Source organism: Brachionichthys hirsutus, chromosome 2 (assembly GCF_040956055.1).
Source record: "Brachionichthys hirsutus isolate HB-005 chromosome 2, CSIRO-AGI_Bhir_v1, whole genome shotgun sequence".
In the NCBI taxonomy this organism is placed as follows: Eukaryota; Metazoa; Chordata; class Actinopteri; order Lophiiformes; family Brachionichthyidae; genus Brachionichthys; species Brachionichthys hirsutus.
In genome coordinates this window covers 11,322,889-11,339,809 of record NC_090898.1, presented here as the reverse complement: position 1 = coordinate 11,339,809, position 16,921 = coordinate 11,322,889, and the positions used below count along the sequence as shown (strand labels likewise).

General features: G+C 43.3%; 1 protein-coding gene across 1 annotated transcript in view; it reads right to left on the bottom strand.

Moving 5' to 3' along the window:
- The window catches only part of nkain4 (sodium/potassium transporting ATPase interacting 4), a 48,209-nt gene that overhangs the window by 13,684 nt on the left and 17,604 nt on the right, over positions 1-16,921 (bottom strand). Inside the window, exons 2-4 of the mRNA XM_068753204.1 lie at positions 6,430-6,567; positions 5,201-5,281; positions 917-1,117 (exon numbers count right to left, since the gene is read on the bottom strand). Of these exons, the coding sequence (XP_068609305.1) occupies positions 917-1,117; positions 5,201-5,281; positions 6,430-6,567 (420 nt within the window). The remainder of the gene's footprint in view (positions 1-916; positions 1,118-5,200; positions 5,282-6,429; positions 6,568-16,921) is intronic.

The following is a 16,921-nucleotide window of genomic DNA, read 5'->3' as shown; positions in this document are numbered from 1 at the left end:
CGCACAACTTTTCTTCTTCTCTCCCATACTTTTCTTTCTGACTACTTTTCATGTCACTGTAGATATTTTGTCAGATCAGGCCGTTTTATTTAACAGTAAAGGCAGTTCACAGCAGCAAATAGAATACAGGATGATGTGAGACTTCAGAGGGGCAAGAAGTATTTGTAGGAATGGATGGACAGGCAAAGGGCAGATGCTGGACTCATTTTTATTTCTAAAGATCCTTTATTGATTTGTGTAGGAGCAGGGTTTACTCTGGAAATATTTTCCCATGTGACAAATGTACTTTTTATAATTGAATGTTGAATCCCTTGAAACACATTTTTGTGTTGATTTTTGAAAAACTTATTTTTGAGGAATATCCTGTGAATAGAAGTGCCATTAGAAGAGAGGGCCATTCCACTGTACAGTATCACCAGCTTACCTCCAATCTTAACGGGTAATAACACAGGACAGATTGATCTAATGATGAATCTGAGCAGGTAGAAAACAAAAATGCCACATTCAGCCTTTGGGTCTGAATTTGTCATCTTAATGAAACATCCAACTGAATATTTAATGACCGCTCACTGCAACCTTGAAACGTCTCCAACAAGACAAAGCTAACGTCCCATTTTCTTCAGCTTCTTTTCATTCATCCTTGGAACCGTATCTGTCTGTTGGGCCCTTTCTTTCACGAGAGAGGAAAAGTAATAAACCAAAACAAGCACAGGAATTTCAAAAGACTCTATTTTAAAAGGTGCAAGAAGGGAGTGGAAAGGAGGCCGTGACAGACAAAATAACCAATCACTCTATATGAGAACCTATGGTGAGTCAGGTTGCTGCTGGCGTTAAGTATGTAATATGAGTTTCCGTGACATGTCGATACACGTATGTACCTGCCTGTGGTAGTTTTACTATGCAAACATATACTCACAGCCACAAGGATCTGTGTGCCACTGTGCATGACTTCGATGTACTGGTAGTCCATGAGGCAGCCCATGACAGTGATGTAGGAGTGGCTCTCCGTGGTACGGACCCCCGAGGCCTGCGGCATCTCTCTCCTCACACAGCCCGGCCCGTGTTCGCTCCACCAAGAGTGATGGGCAGAGATGTTGAATGTCAGCAGGTCACTGCCCTGAAAGTGGGAAACAACATTTACTTCTTCTTCTGGACTCTATATTTATTAGTTATGAGTTACAGTCATGCATTTTTTAGAAGCAAGCTGTGTTGTACAGGAGACAGAGAGCATCACTGCAGACGTACCGTAGATGCTAGATGTTTTTTATGGCTGTTCACTTTTGCTAAACCGGTTTGGTTCATCCGTTGCCTTACAAGACAAAAGTGCTATAGCTGTGCTAAAAGTGCTACAAGGTAGTATTTAAAGTCGGTACAGCTTTGCTCTGCGCAACATTCTAGTGCCAGCATGCTAAAATACAAAAAAATGCCTTTGCAGACGTGGTGATGCAAAGTTACAGTTTATGGTGTTCGCCAGCTTACTTGTCAGCATACTAGCATAATACTAACTAGAGCCTGCAACATATCAGAGTTGAGGCTGGAGGGAATGTCATTAGTTTTGCAGGCATTTGGTTGTAAACTAAATGTGATAATGTTGGTGCAGGTTGATATGTCTGCGTCAAATTTCCTACCAATCCATGAAAAAGTCTAAGCATTTCACTAAATTTCACAAGGGTCAAGCTCGAGATGGTGCAGGAAGGAAGGGAATAAAGGCTCATTTTTAATTCATCCTCTGGCCACAGTGAACGACCTTTGCATCTTTGTTCTGCCCTGCCATTCTGTATAAACACTACAAAGGCGTGAGGGCAGAATGTGCTGCTCCATTCCTGTGACTGCATCAGATATAGATGTGGTGTGTCCAGAAAATTTCACCTGCAGAGTTTTGATATCAAAATGTCAATCTTATTCCAAGCCTTTTACAGATTTGGGTCATTCCATAAGCAGGTAATGTTCAATTTGCACTCAGCCATATGGGCTCACACATAGATGCTCAGACCAATCAATATCCCAATCTAACCCTGCATCTGCCCTTCAGTGACAAGACATGCATTATTAACGTAGTGTTGTCAGGAAACATCTCTGATTCCGGTCTAGTTCCACTCACAGTTGTAACGACGCTTAAACAATATATAATTAACAACAACGTATCATGAACAATATTAATATGATGCTAATACAGATTTCTCTCTTTCTCTACGTTGATGACTTCCTTATTGTTCTGTCGTTCTCGCAGAGTAGCCCCCCCCCCTCAACAAAAAGGCATATGAAGGTCAACAAGTGAGATCACGGGGCAATCACGGCTAAAGAACATCAGCAGTCAATACTCAAGAAGCTTTTGGCAACTTACAGTCAGGAGTGTTATTGTTATAATCTAGTGCATGCCAAATAAAATAAAAATAAATCAATCAATCCCGTGTCATAGATTCAAAGCCAATAATGCTCAAACAACTGTCTTTAACAAAAGTCAATAGAAATTTAGATGCAATCCAGTTCCTGGAATCACTGGAGAAATTAAGTGTTCACAACCTTATTGCTCATAATTTATCGCTTCTGAAATGCTCATCGGTAGTTTTGTTTGCGTAATTACATAAATGGAGCAAGGCTGAGCTGCTACCTGGGTGTTGATGACACTTCTAGCCTGCGCAGAGTTTGTATTTACTTACATTTCAGAAATGGCGTGCATGCACAGCAGTTGCATATTGATTTAGGATCGACAGAGACTATGTGGAAGATGGTCTGCTCGTTTCTGTCAAATGAAGTTTACAGTCACTGTGTGCAGTGGGGAGTGTTTCAGACAACGTTCACAATGAAGTAAATGAATATGAATGTGCGTATCCAACTGCAGCAAAACTGTGTTTTAAATGTGTTTAAATATTCTTGAAAACAGAATGAAGTCCTCACACGGGATGCGTCTGTTTTTACTGTCCGTCAACCACTCGAGCATTAGGCTGTGACTTTTGCTCAACAAGTTGTGTGATGAAGTAAAACATAAATAACATAATCTTTATTGGCAACCAAAACAGGATCTCCAAAACAGAACAAGTGCAGACGCATGTATATAATGAATCCTGACTGCACCTGATGACTAATGACGAATGACTAAATCCATTCACTCACTCTCGAGCAACATTTGGTGTTTCATACGGTCAAACTGAGTATTGATCCTTTCATATCCCTAATCAAACCAGTTTAGGCGCAGCTTCTTTGAATGCACTTAATAGCTGGGAACACCAATAACCCTCTGGGTCAATTATATCTAAATCTAAATGACTCTGGTTATCGAATGTTATAATAAGACATGCTGCTGCTATGTGATTACAGTAGCTTGGAAGCACGAGCTCACACCTGTCCTTTCAGCCCATTGTCATTCTGACAACATTAAGATACCTCTTTAGCAGGCAACGCTTCCTGTACCATTGTTTAACACCTGCACATAATTTCATTTTCTAACAAAGAGAATGGAGAAACAGATGATACAGGCATAGAAACACACAGCAGTTACCTGACAGGCAAACAACCACCTGCACATTTTGCAAGTCATTTTTGTGAATATCAAAAAGGGAAAATAACCATTTCTGAGAATGAGGACACAAATATCTCAATTAAAGAGTATGAAATGCTAAAATAGAGAAGCAAACGAGCTTTGAAGTCGGGTATCATGATGCAGATATGTCTCAAGTGTCTGTGTCTGCTGTCACTGTGTGCAGAGTGAAAGGCTGATGAAGAAAAATAACGAACACACGACCAGGACCGAGGTGTGTGCAGAGTAGCGGGGGGGTTGTCTGTCGGTCTGTCTGTCTTATACACTAGGGGGGATGGGATAAGGGATCAATGGGAGGGGACAGAGCATGTGGCATATGACTCACAACCTGCCCCCTCTCGCACTGCTACACACACCATTTACACACACACACACGCATGCAAACACACACTCTAGAAGGGTCCTGGCGACATTTGTCAAAGTGAGTCGGACTAATTTTTCTGGCTCGGATTTACGGTCAATTGTGTTGAGAACCACTCAGAAAACAATGTGAAAAGATTCCTTGTGCATGAGTGAATGCAGCGTGGGTGGGTGTGGGTGCGGGTGGGTGTGCCTGAGCGCCATTAGCCAGCTCTACTCCTGGCTACCATATGCAGAGCTGGGAGCCCAGGCTGGCTCCATCTGTCGGGTTAATGCTCAGCCCCAAGCAGCTGGCCTGTGGAAGCTTCATTATTCTAGCAGGAATCATGCAGGAGCACACATACACACACTCACACACACACACATAGTGAACACTCACAGACATGCATGCTCTGTCACACAATGTTGAAGCCTGGTGAGCATGGGAAGGTATTTCTGAATCGCGTTATTCTCAATAGTGAGGCAAGTAGTGGAAAAGATTTCCATCAACAGCCGGGACAGGTCAGGTTTGAAAAAAAGTAGGAAAGGCAGAAGATTTGACAGTAAATAAAAGAGGATGAAAGGAGCAGATTAGAACAAATGGGAGTCGACAAGTTAATAGGAGAAAGGAGGGAGAGCAATTTAAGGAGCTGCATAAATCTAAGCGCTTGGATGCACAGGATACGTGGCAGTTTGGGATGAGGATTATTTCCCTCCTGATTTGTGAGCTTCCACTTCAAACTCAACAAGGAGGTTATTGACCCCACAGTGCCGGCAGAGACACAAACGGTTCTTAAGGCAGACAGACAGTCCTTCAGGGCCAAATTGGGCATCTCTGCCAAGGTGATGCAGGTGTGGATGAGAATCGGCGATTTTAATCGACTCGTATTACATTGTTGTCTCGCATTGTTTTTACACAGCGTGTTTATTTGGATTGTGTTTGATATTCAGACCAGAGCAGTCAGGCTGCTGAAATATATGTTCAGCACTGATAAAGCTCTAGAGTCCTCAGTTAAACTGAAAAACAATTCTTTAAGCAGATGTACCTGGTATAATTAAAACATTGGCAAAAGATCCGAATATACGGTGTTAACTCTTATGAATATTTTTCCTAATGCCCTTCTTCATTATTTTAGAAGTCTATTAAAACACAAGCAGAATTTAGTCTGACGTGTCTTTGTCTGTTCTGATGAAGAGCGATTGTGACAAACAGGCTTCACCCAGCAGCCTGCAGCTATAATCAGAGAGATAAGAAGAATTCATGAAAGCACAGACAAAAATACCCGACTTGACTGAGAGATGCATGAAAAACCGAATTCTCACCTTGGATAGGCCTCCCACATCCAGGTAAAAACAGACGATGAAGACGTTCCAGGCCACCCACAGAGCAGCCCATATTGTATACTGGAAGTCAGAAACACAGACAACTCATCTCCATGGAAACTCAGATACGACAGCTACTGAAGAAAACGACAAGTTGATTGAATGCTCAAGCCAAAGCAAAGGACGTGGACAATGCCCCCCCCCCCCCCCCCACCACACACGCTGACATGTGTGTGTGTGGGGGGGGGGGGCATTGCACCTGATATGCCATGTAGAAAAAACATACATATAAAAACATCTGGATCTGACATGCCACTTTTTAAGATGCTGGTAAGTACAGAAAGTTGATTTGAGCCCTGCGGGAGCAGCTGGGCTGCGTTCAAGACTTCAACTATTTACAAAATTGTAGTGTGATACAGCCAACTTGTTGATGGACGAGGAGTCCAGGAGAGAGAGTCATCACTGTGAAGATTGGGAAACCGTCTGACTCATCATGATTTAAGTGTTTGAGGGCAAAACAGCGCCTCCATAAAAGTATACATGTTGAATCACAAAACGCTGTCTCCCATTTTCTACTTGTCATGAGACTATAGCTATACTTTAGAGTTCTTCTTATTTTCTACTGCGTTCTTCCTTCTGTTGGCTTTTCTTTTTATCTTTTCCTGTTTGGCTCCAGTTTATTTTCTACATCTCGCCTGTCTCTCTTTATTTACTCTTAGTCTTTTCATTGTCACTCTCCCAATATTTCCCTGTTGTTATCACCGCCATCTGTGTTTCTGCCACTGCCGCTAGACGTAGACATTTATTGCCTATATAACATTACGGTTTAAAATAAAAACTGAGGTTCATAAAAGGACGTTTATAAAAGCTTCACAGCGGAGACTTCAAGCAAAACAAGATAGTTAACATGTTTTTTTTTTCCAGAATGACCTTCTCTGTCCACAAACTCATTTCTGATAATAAATCTGATGAGCTCCTGAGACCCCCCCCTGCTTTAATTAGCTCTAATTACCATGAGATTAGAGTGCTTTAAAGGTGCAGCCCATTGCACCAGGGAATTTGGAACGCTTAGTCAGGAAAGAGAAAAGGCAAAAACGTGTCCGCACAGATTCACATAAAAAGGACGAGCCTAAAGTCATGTGACACTGCTTAACAGGAAGTGTGAGGAACAGGGGACAGAGCGAATGGACTTTCACAAACACCACCAGCTTTCAGTCAGGTGTACTCACCACCACAATGTAGCGCGGCCGGTACTGGATGGTCCCAAAGAGGCCTAGGATGACGATGATGATGTGGAAGAAATTGGTGAGGATTGGGACCCACTGGTAACCCAGGAAGTCAAACACCTGTCTCTCTAAAGCCAGCACCTGAACAGCAAGAGGAATAGAAAGAACAACACAATCGTCAGCTTGATATTGTTCATCTGCAGTTTATTGCACATTTGGTGATATATATATTCTCTAAAGAGGATAGTCTAAAACGTGTGGCGCAAACAGGACATGCAATCTTAACAGGGCATAACTGAGGAGAAGGGGGGGGGGGGGGGGGGGGGGGCGAACAACAAACCTCAAAGTCTTGTAAAAAAAACAAACAAAAAAAAACCTGTATGCTGCATGCCTTGGTTTCAAACCCCGAACCTTCTACGGGAGTTGGAGGGACACACAATAATCATTTAATTAGAATTCCACTGCCAGTTCAATTTCATGTACATGTGTGTACCCGTGTGTGTGTGTATCAAGAAACGATGTGTTTCGCTGTGTGCTGACATGTCATTTCCAGCCAAGCGCTTGAAGATGGATGAGGGAGGGAAGAATCTCGCCTCTATCGCAATGATATAAACGCACCAGCAGGCACATCCACGCAAACCCACGCACAAACACACATATTCAATTGACATCCATGGCTGCTCGTCTTAATGTGATGGAAACGCTACCAGCAACACGACGAGACATTGTGACAGGCAGGAGAGGGAGATGATCAAATTCTGTGTGCTAATTAAAAACCAACACTCCTTTCCGTGGAGGGCGAGGGGCAACAACGCCACGGCGTGAAGCAACAGAAGGCGAGGTGGGTGAACTGGGACCTGCTTAGAAATGCATAAGATAAGGCACTGCTCCAGCGGAAGGAAAAATAACATTGAGATGAATTGGAGATTATATAAAAACAAGATAGCAAAATACGAGATGAATGAAAAGATAAGATAAAATCCATTGAAAATCCCAAATGACATTTTCTGGGTTGTGGTTAACTCAATAAACTCCAACGAGACGACATCAGAGACGATGAGGTAGACTGCAGTTTAATTGGCTGAACGTTTTAGACTTGTGTGGGTTTATTCATCATCAGCATGCATGAATGAACACAAAAGATAATTACATTGCATTTTAAAAAGACATACTGTAAGCCATGAGGCATAGCGCTAATGCGAATCAAGTTTGATGTCCTCGCCCAATCAAAAATACAAGAAGGACAAACTGTGAGAATGGCAATTTTACACCTAATGAATGATATAAATGATCACATCTTCAGATGATTAAAAGTAGGTATTACCATTAGCTGGTCAATCACAGGAGACCGGGACACCTAAAGACACATAAAGACACCTAAAGAGCTAAAACTGCAATGTTTCAATTCAATTTTAATCCGCAATTACGAGGGCTGTATCAATATAGATTTTGTTTTTTACTGTGGTGACAAAGCAATGTAAAACCGCAGGGTTGATTGTGAAAATTATATAAAGAGCCTCTTTTTCCAAGCAGCTAACAGGCAAAGCAAAATGTCTATCTGAAACTTTAGGGTAAGTAAGATGAGATTTTCGCATGGATACCAAAGTTCAGACCAAGGTGGGGAAAAAAGAATAAACACAAAAGTAACACGATCATCCTGAAGGCTGATTCACCCACACCCAGAGTCTGAGTCTGACAAGTACAAACGTTGCCATTGCCAGCAACCCCGCCTTCACAGTAATGTAGTCAGTAGTCGTAAGTAATTCACAGCACACTACAGGCCTTCATCTGATCTCCGTTTGCCACAGCAAGGCTTAAATTAGTTGGATCTTTAAATGATAGTCCTCCACAGAAAGAAAAAAAAAAGTAAAGTTGTTGTTGAGGATTGTGGAGCTGAGCTCTCAGAATGTAATCCTTCCGGACAAAGGAGCAGTTCGAAGATGGCTAAATCCGTTAAACAGCTTGCGTGTGTCATTTTATGGCTGGGGTGGGTCTTATCTGGGTGTAGCAGGAACTAAAAGAATCAAGATCGCTTTAATACGACGGACGATTTTCTAACCCGAATGAGCAAAAATAAAACTGGACCGAAGCACTTAGATTAAGTGTAAAGTAAAACAAACATTTTCTTATTCTGTCTACACACTAATATTGAAGCTCACAAGCACCTGGCATGAACACCTGGGTAAGTACAGGGCAATAGTACTAATGAGAAGGAGCCTTCATCAATCCCAAACACGCACCGTGTTTTCGTTACACGTGGCCAGACACCCGTCTCCAGTCACTGAATTAAATCAGGCATGGGAGATGTGTGTGTGTGTGTGTGTGTGTGCGTGTGTGTGCGTGTGTGTGTGTGTGTTCTCCGCTGAGAAGCTGTAGTACGCCTATCACGTTTACGGCTAACTCAATAATCCACCAAGATGACAACAATCAGTCAAGAAAAGAAAGGCCTCTACCCAACCGGGCCCACACACAAACACTCACACACGCACACACACACACACACACACACACACACACACACACACACACACACACATATGACACAATTAGCCCCAGCTCATAGGGCGCAGGCTACTGGAGAGTGGGGCAGAATTTGATCAACAGATACCAATGCTTTTCCAGGAATGGCGAGTCGGTTGCATAACGGTCCGTAAAAGCTTCCCGCTGACCTCACGCCGGCACAAACGACTCCCTCTAGAGCGGCACAATCTCTTAGTGTGTATTTTGGATTCTAGGCGTGTATATGTATGGAAGTGTGTTACCACTCGACCCATCATAAATAGCGGGGATGACAGCAGGATGCAACAAGCGCTCACTCTCTTTTCACACTCAAAGCATCACTTACTTTCTGTTTTATGGTGTGAGTCGAGATCGTTAATGACGATCACACCCTCCAGCCCTGCTGCTACCTTTAAGTGATGTGAGCTCGATTATGCGCTCTCATGTTTAAGAGGGGTGTAAGAGAGTGAGAAAAAAAAACGGATAAAGTATTTCAATCATCAATGTTTTCTTTTTAAATGCCAATGACGGACAGAGGTGAGAATGAGAGCCCGTCTGGGAGGGAAGCTGCATCATTTCATCGCTAATTAAGAAGCTGAAACATAAAATAAAAAACTATTGCCTATGAATTAAAGTGATCTAAACTAAACTACCCTTGAAGGTCGCGCATGATTTCTAACAACAGTGGCAGGAGTTACAGATACGCAACAGTAGATGGCAACAGTAGATTGGCTGACAAACCAAAAAAAGCACCTGATGACCGATCGCCCCACACAGGAGGATGCCCCCCCCCCCCCCCCCAATTTCCCCTGACTCACAATCACATCAGTGTTTATTATTCAGAGCGTGACCTTTGCCTAAGATCCTCTGATTACATGTTACTTAATGCGTCAGCCGCGGCTTTGAAATGCAAGTCAGCGTCTGTCTGTGTGTGACTTCAGGCTGTGTGAGTCAGTCGTCTCTGTGTGTGTTACTCTGATTCACCCGGTCAGGCAGAAGGTGACGCCAGGAGACGAGAGGGGTGACGTATAGAGGAGCGATGCTACCACAGTATCTCCAGTCTGTTTTAATCTCTATGGCTTTGCTGATGGGTTGTTTTTTTTACTTGGGCGGGCAAAAAAACAAAACAGATAATGAGCCTTTATTGCTTTTTTTCTCCCTTTTTTAACTTTCTCTTCAGCACTGAATTCTTCCTTTGATTTTTCTCACCAATATGGAAATGAGCCAACACTAACTGCAGCTGTATGAACGCTTGCGTTGCTCTGTAACTCTATTATTATGAATCTGACTGTTGAGATCCCCCAAGGGGATGTGCATGCGCGGAGCTGACGGGAGGTGTTGTGGGAACAATGTCCACACCGTCGCGACTCATCCTTGGATTCCTGAGAACAAGGAGGACAGAGCATCATTTTATTCCACACTCTACCACAGATTAAATCGTGTCTGTTTAGCTATTCAATTTAAAATAGGAAAAACAAACTGGGTTATAAACACATTTAACTCATAAAATAAGTATCTGTTCTGTGTATAAATAGAGAATGTGCAACACACACACACAAGCCCTGCTTTGCCCTGACTTGTCTGTGCCTCCCAGCAGAAAAGCACTTCTCTGGTTCACTTTTTCACCTCTCAGCCCGATGAAATCATTACACTCTGGTCCTCGTGGAGCTAATGGTGGCGGCCCCACTCTGTGTGTGGCTTTCTTTGGCTACAGCCCTCAGTGGTCCCTCAGTGGTCTAGCAGTTGGAAGGTGGGTATTAAGAGGTAGGGCGCCCTCGTGAGCCACTTTCTTCTTCGCTGTTCGAAATATGTTCTGCGTGGTGAAACCAAGCAGCTGCTCCCTGTGGAACCTCACGAGTGGTACTAAATAGACAGTCGCTCACTTTTTGGCAAAGTTGCTATTGAAAGGCTCGGAGACAAACTGCTCTTTATTTAAGATACAGTGAGTTAAACCTCCAGCGCTCTTAGTGCTAATAACATGCTAATCCTCGGTATTTTTGGAAACAGCAAGGCATCAAACCAAAAAAGCGCAGGACAAAAGCCAAACGCTTTGAACTGAGGCCCGCCACGGGCAACGGAATCCACTTTAAACTTCCGCGTTCTGTTGTTGTGTTCTCTCTGTTGCAGCGACTAAGCTATGCAACTGCTAGACAAGAATCCACAGTGTTTCATAGCTACTTCAGTACAGTTGGGTTTGGTTCATTTGAGATGAATACAAATGAAACACTGTCTTCTCTGCACACAGAGAAACACATGATCAAACAGGGGGAACGTTGTGGCTTCATCTGTCGGCGAGACGCTGCGTTTTCTATTTCTACTGAAGATCTGTGATCCAGTTTCCTTATAAGGCTGAATTTAGAATGCACAAAATGCAGCTGCACCAATCCACATGGCATGAAAAGACATCAAACTGTCCAGTAAGAAAACATTTGGAAAACATTTTGAGCGTAAATAACACAGTTAACAGCGGCTGAATTCCATTTACTCACATACTTGAATAGAACAGAGCTCCATTGTGAATTTACCCTCTAGTTAATTTCCTGTTCTAATCAGAAGGCGCCTGATTCTGCTACAACAAATGCCCTTTACGCAACAATCACACAATGGCGCCACGATGAAGACTTTGTTTACGATGACCAATACAAAGGCGATGAAATGCAGCTACAGTGTGTGATTCAACATTTCACATTCCGCCAACAGCAGCTTATCCATCTAGCCCGGTCACTTATTGTTGTGTTGAGCGTCTAAATCGCTAATCGCTTTCCCGGGTACATGGCGGACGGCCTTCATCTGTGTTTGGGGGGGCGGGGTAGATGAAACGCTGGCATTCCGGAAGCATCAGAAGTTTGATAAAACATTTAGGTCATATTTGACATAAAACATAAGTGTCAGCCATTAGTTTCTACTTTAACAACAGCACACAATGATGATAGCAACCATTTCCCATATGGTCAGTGATTTCGGACTCTACGTGGAGGAGAAGGGCTTTGTGGACCTCGCTGTCTTTCCAGTTTCATTATCTGCTCTTCTTTTACGACAGCTGGCAGTTGTTACTAGAAGTATTGAGGAGGAGGATGAGAGGGAGAAGAAGAAGAAGAAGAAGAATACGCTTTTTAAAATGGGTGTATGGCAAATAAAAATATCAACAATTAAAAGGAAATCATTTGAGAAAAAAAGAGAAATCAAAGAGCTGACTTGATAATGAAAAAATATTTAATGGGCTATTACCCAAATTCACATGCTTGACAGAAAACATCCTTCTTGACATGGCTGTTGTCTTTCATCATCCGCTCGTCATTGGTTCCTACACTTTGCTGTATCTGTGGCGGTAACATTTCCTACTAACACATTTCGACTTTGCTACATCAACTTTGCACAAGAATGCAGCAGCGCTGGTTGTTATATTTACAGCCTGAACCCCATTGAGGTTTTCCGCTTCTTTTCATGTGCTTCCAAGTGTATTGTTTTCTGCATGAGTGTTGTGTGCAGATGAGAGATGAGACCGCAGACTGCATCACACACGCCAGCTCTTTGGTTTCTCAGAGGAGCTGACAAAAAGAAAAGCTGGATACAAAGGCAAAGTGACGAAACGAGGGCATGTTGAACCAGCCAATCCCCGCTCCCTTCCTGCCATGCCGTGGCCCACTTCTAACAAAAAACGTTCAGATTTCGCCCCACTTAACAAAGTTGGGAATTTAGCTATGACGAAGGAAATGCTCATCAAAGCGTATGCTGTAAAGAAGTGCAAACAGACGACAGCATTTTGTGCCCTGCGGCTCCACTTTCAATAATTGAATTGGTGATGTTGCGCTTTTCATCATAATGCCATCAATCCCAATCTTTCATCCACCAGTAGGGGAAAGTCATTGTCGGCACATCCAAGCGCCAGATCGCAACGCAATTAGAGCAAACGCATCTGAGAAGTCATCAGCCGCTCATAAAACAAGAAGTGAAGCCTCAAAACAGTCGGGGGGTAAATATATATTGCAGCCATTTGACTAGATGTGATAAGTCAAGAATGACATCCCAGCTGTGGAGCTCCCTAAGCAATTTTTTTCAATGCAGCACTAGAACCGTTGGAATGGAAAGAGAGAAATGGGCCAGCAAATGGTTCTGCTTTTATCTCCATTATAGCTTAATATTGAAGCTCCATCGGTGTGGAACACACACACACAGGCAGACGCACACAAACTCCACTTGGGTGGACACAGCTCACTATGACCACATAATTAATGGCCTGCTAAACTGACGACATAAAAATGGGGGACAGTTGTAAAAAGAGCCTCTTGAGGCAAAGAGGTGTTTTTATAAAGAGCGCACACATATAATTAGAAACCGGCGCGCACACGGGAAGGTTGATGCCTGGAAACATTGGGGAAATGTAAAATGTGGCTGGCATAATCTCTGCTTGACAAGAAAGCCTCACACACAAGCATAAATTAAGAATATTTCAGACTGGTCTCATGCAAACCAGCCGACTCTGTCAGACTGGTTAAAGGCTTTTTAATCTAAGCAGAGCTATCTTTGGAGGGACGGCTGCCCCCCTTCCACGCAGCCCAGACTCGAAAAGGTCCACTTCCAGTCACTCGTCTCTCACCACATGAGAAATCAAATCACATTTGCATTTTTTGACAGGCTGCTTTTCATTTCCTGCAGGCTCTTCAGCACCCTAATAGATAAAGGTTTTTGTGGACCAGAAACAGGGAGGGAGACGGCAAACAAAGGAAGTGAAAGAAAAGCTAAAAAATAAAGATCTCAGGTCTGCAGGGTCGAGCTCATAATTGCAGAGAGCGATAAGTCGAACCGCCGCCCATCCCCCCTTTTTCTCTGCCTATTTGTCTCCACCTCATCTGCATCTCCTCTAAATCTCCAGCGACAAAGGCCTCGCTGATAAATCTGACAGTAATCAATAATTCAAATACACCTACCGCAAGGAGGGAAAATGGGGAGGAGCACGGCCTTCTGTTTTAACAAAGGATACACGATTGGGGCGGAGCTTGAATACTCCTGATATACATTATACATTCGAGCAGCGCTTTGTATCCACGAGTACCCAAGATGCACTAGGGTCTCCGGAGAGATGATGACATACAGGAGGGAACTCCTAAAGGGGCGTGAGTGTGAATTTATTATGCAGTCACCTTGTATCATGACCTACAACACACACAGACACACACACCCCGCAGGCTGCTACTTCCAGCTAAGGCCAGGAAGGACTAGTCAGGGTCTGACCTGGTGAGGTTGAGGGATGTTCAGGCAGAGCCCCCCCCCCCCCCCACACACACACACACATAACTAGTTACATTGACCTTCATGACCTTCAAAATAAAACAAAACAAAACAATCACATCCTGCTCTTTTTGGGGAAATAAAACAAAAAAGATTACTACACAAGCTCTCCTTTAAAGAAAGATCTAAATACAGGATTGCTTTTCTATCTAATGTCTGGCAGCAGCCCTGAGAAGAACATACTTTGTAATAAACATCTGATAAATACAGTCAGCATCATGTATTACCTGTAAGCTACTAGCTTTCAGCTTCAAGACCTAATCGCATACTGGTGCAGCTCCCGTTAGACACGATATGAAGATACTCATAAGGCATTGCTGTAGGCATCTGTTGGCATTTGGCACCTGCACTTATTTTGTGGCAAGCCAACAATCATCACAATGTGTGTCAAACGCACACTTTGTATGTGCAGATCGAGACGCTATCTCATTCTTATTATTCAAATAGGGCTGCTATCTTATTCTGACGCCATTTGTGCAAAGCAAACAGTAAAGCAAATGTATTTCAGATCAGGACTATCAATCAGAGAGCGGAGAGATTTCATGAAAATGTAATAGTGGGCAGAGAAAAGCAATTACAAAGGGAAAGAAAAGGAGCGATAAAAACAAACTGTGAGGACCCATGCTATTTCTGATGGCCTATCTGCTGGCATATTAAAGGAAATACAAATCCCTATCTTTGATTATGCCGGACTCCATATTGATAAAGACACTAAGAAAAATACACACATTCTCAAACTAATTACCAAGAGAATAAACAACAACATTTGTTTGCAGCTGTAACTGACAAAAGTGAAATATTCCAGCTCTGACCACAAGCAACTTTCATATATCACTATTTAATAACTAACAGTCTTCCTGGGATGCTATAGCAAGATGGACTGGGATTACACAGCAGCAGTAAAGCCTGGATTATACATCCCAGGAGTGAATATGTTTAGCAGTGGAAGCAAACAGCCTGTATCCTTTGTAATGTATGGGAGATGATAACGCCGTGCCCTTAGAAATAACACCCTTCTGCTTCTGCCTTAAAAAAAAAAACTATCTTGGAAGCACTTTGGCTGAACTCGGTCTTCTTCTCTGAAGCCGTCACGGCAAAGTTAGTCTCTTCTCCAGCTATGTCTTCAAGAGAGGAACAGGAAAGAGGGCAGTTTGGTCTAAAGTATTGCACTTAGAAATGTGCTTAAGGGTCGGAATAGTTTTTACGGATCTAGATGAGGCAAGAGTTTCGCTACCTCTGTGCGTCCCTTCACTGAAAGCCCATCGAGAGACGCACAGATAAACCCAGTGGCCATTACAAAGTGGGCAATTAGCATTGCTCGAGACCAAATATATTTTTTTTGTTCATTTCTGTCATTTTGCATGAAGCTGCCGAAGTTGCACTTCCCTCCTTCCTACCAAGGCTGTAATTTTTAACCCAACACCAGACCTATAACTTATGGGTGTGTCTGAATGGGAGGAGCATTCTTCAGTGCTGACAGCGTAAATTATGGCGAAGCATTTCCAGGGTCAACGTTCAGATCTGAGCTGAATACCCTTGTCCACTGTGATTATACGTGTGTGCATATCTGCAAGATCTGGGCTTTACCAGAAAACGGTCATGACCAATGGAGAGGCCCCCTTCATCAATCACGCAAAGTCCACAAAACCACATTAACCATCGACTCCTATCAGAACGTCCCTCCTCATGGCCAGTCACTGACATTCACAGTATGTCTCGACCGCGTCCCATATCTAACCAGTCAAAAGGCAGGTCATCTTCAGGTCAATGCCTCAATCAGCCAGCTTGCCTATGTCTCAGATTCTAAACAAATCAATAGAAAGACAGGGCTTCCTGCCAATGCTTGGCTTTCATTCGCTCCGGGGCTGATCAGGGGTTCTGACAGTGATCCAGTCCTATACTGTCTGGAATAGGGAACAGAGGCATTTCGATCAATACAGGCTCATTATCTGTTGCCTTTTGTCCCAGAGAGACGAGTCCCCCTGCTCGGCCTGTTGATGAGGCAAGCGCACCACAATTCAATTAAGGGATGGCCGAGATGCCAAAAGAGGTTTGATCAAAGCACTCTGTTGGGCGAATTAGCACACGCAGTGGTTCATAACGGCAACCTTTTTCTTTTTCTCTTTTTACAATCTGAGGAGCAGAACATGTTGCTTTGTTAATGGTAGTTTTACCTTGTAATGGACTGGGAATAACCTGGCTCATTGTAAATGCAAAGGTTTCAGCCCAGGGAAACTGGGGGCCGGTGCTGCAGCTATATATTCCTACAAGCATGCACACACACACACACAGGCACGTACAACCTGATGACCTTTTTGAAAGGTCACGGAGGGCTTAATGAAACCCTTCTTTGCGGGTTAAACTCATCAAAGTGTGCAGGTGTGTTTTGCGAGTGTGTTTCTGCAGAGAGGAAGTGTCAGAACATCTAGAAATAGAAATAAAAACTGTTTCCAGGAGTCTGCAGGGACTTTTTAGGCAGCCCACTGACAGCTTTATGAACCTTCAAACAAATGGTTGACCCCCCCCCCCCTCTCTCTCTAATGAGGAGATGTTTGGAGTCTGGGAAGGGGGGAAATCGTGTGTTCCTCAAGGTGAGTCCATAGCTCATTGTGTTTGCGTGATTGTTGGTGTGTCATCAAGGACTCATGACTTTACCGATGTAGACAACATCAGATTATCTAATTAGCACCATGTAAAAAGGCAACAA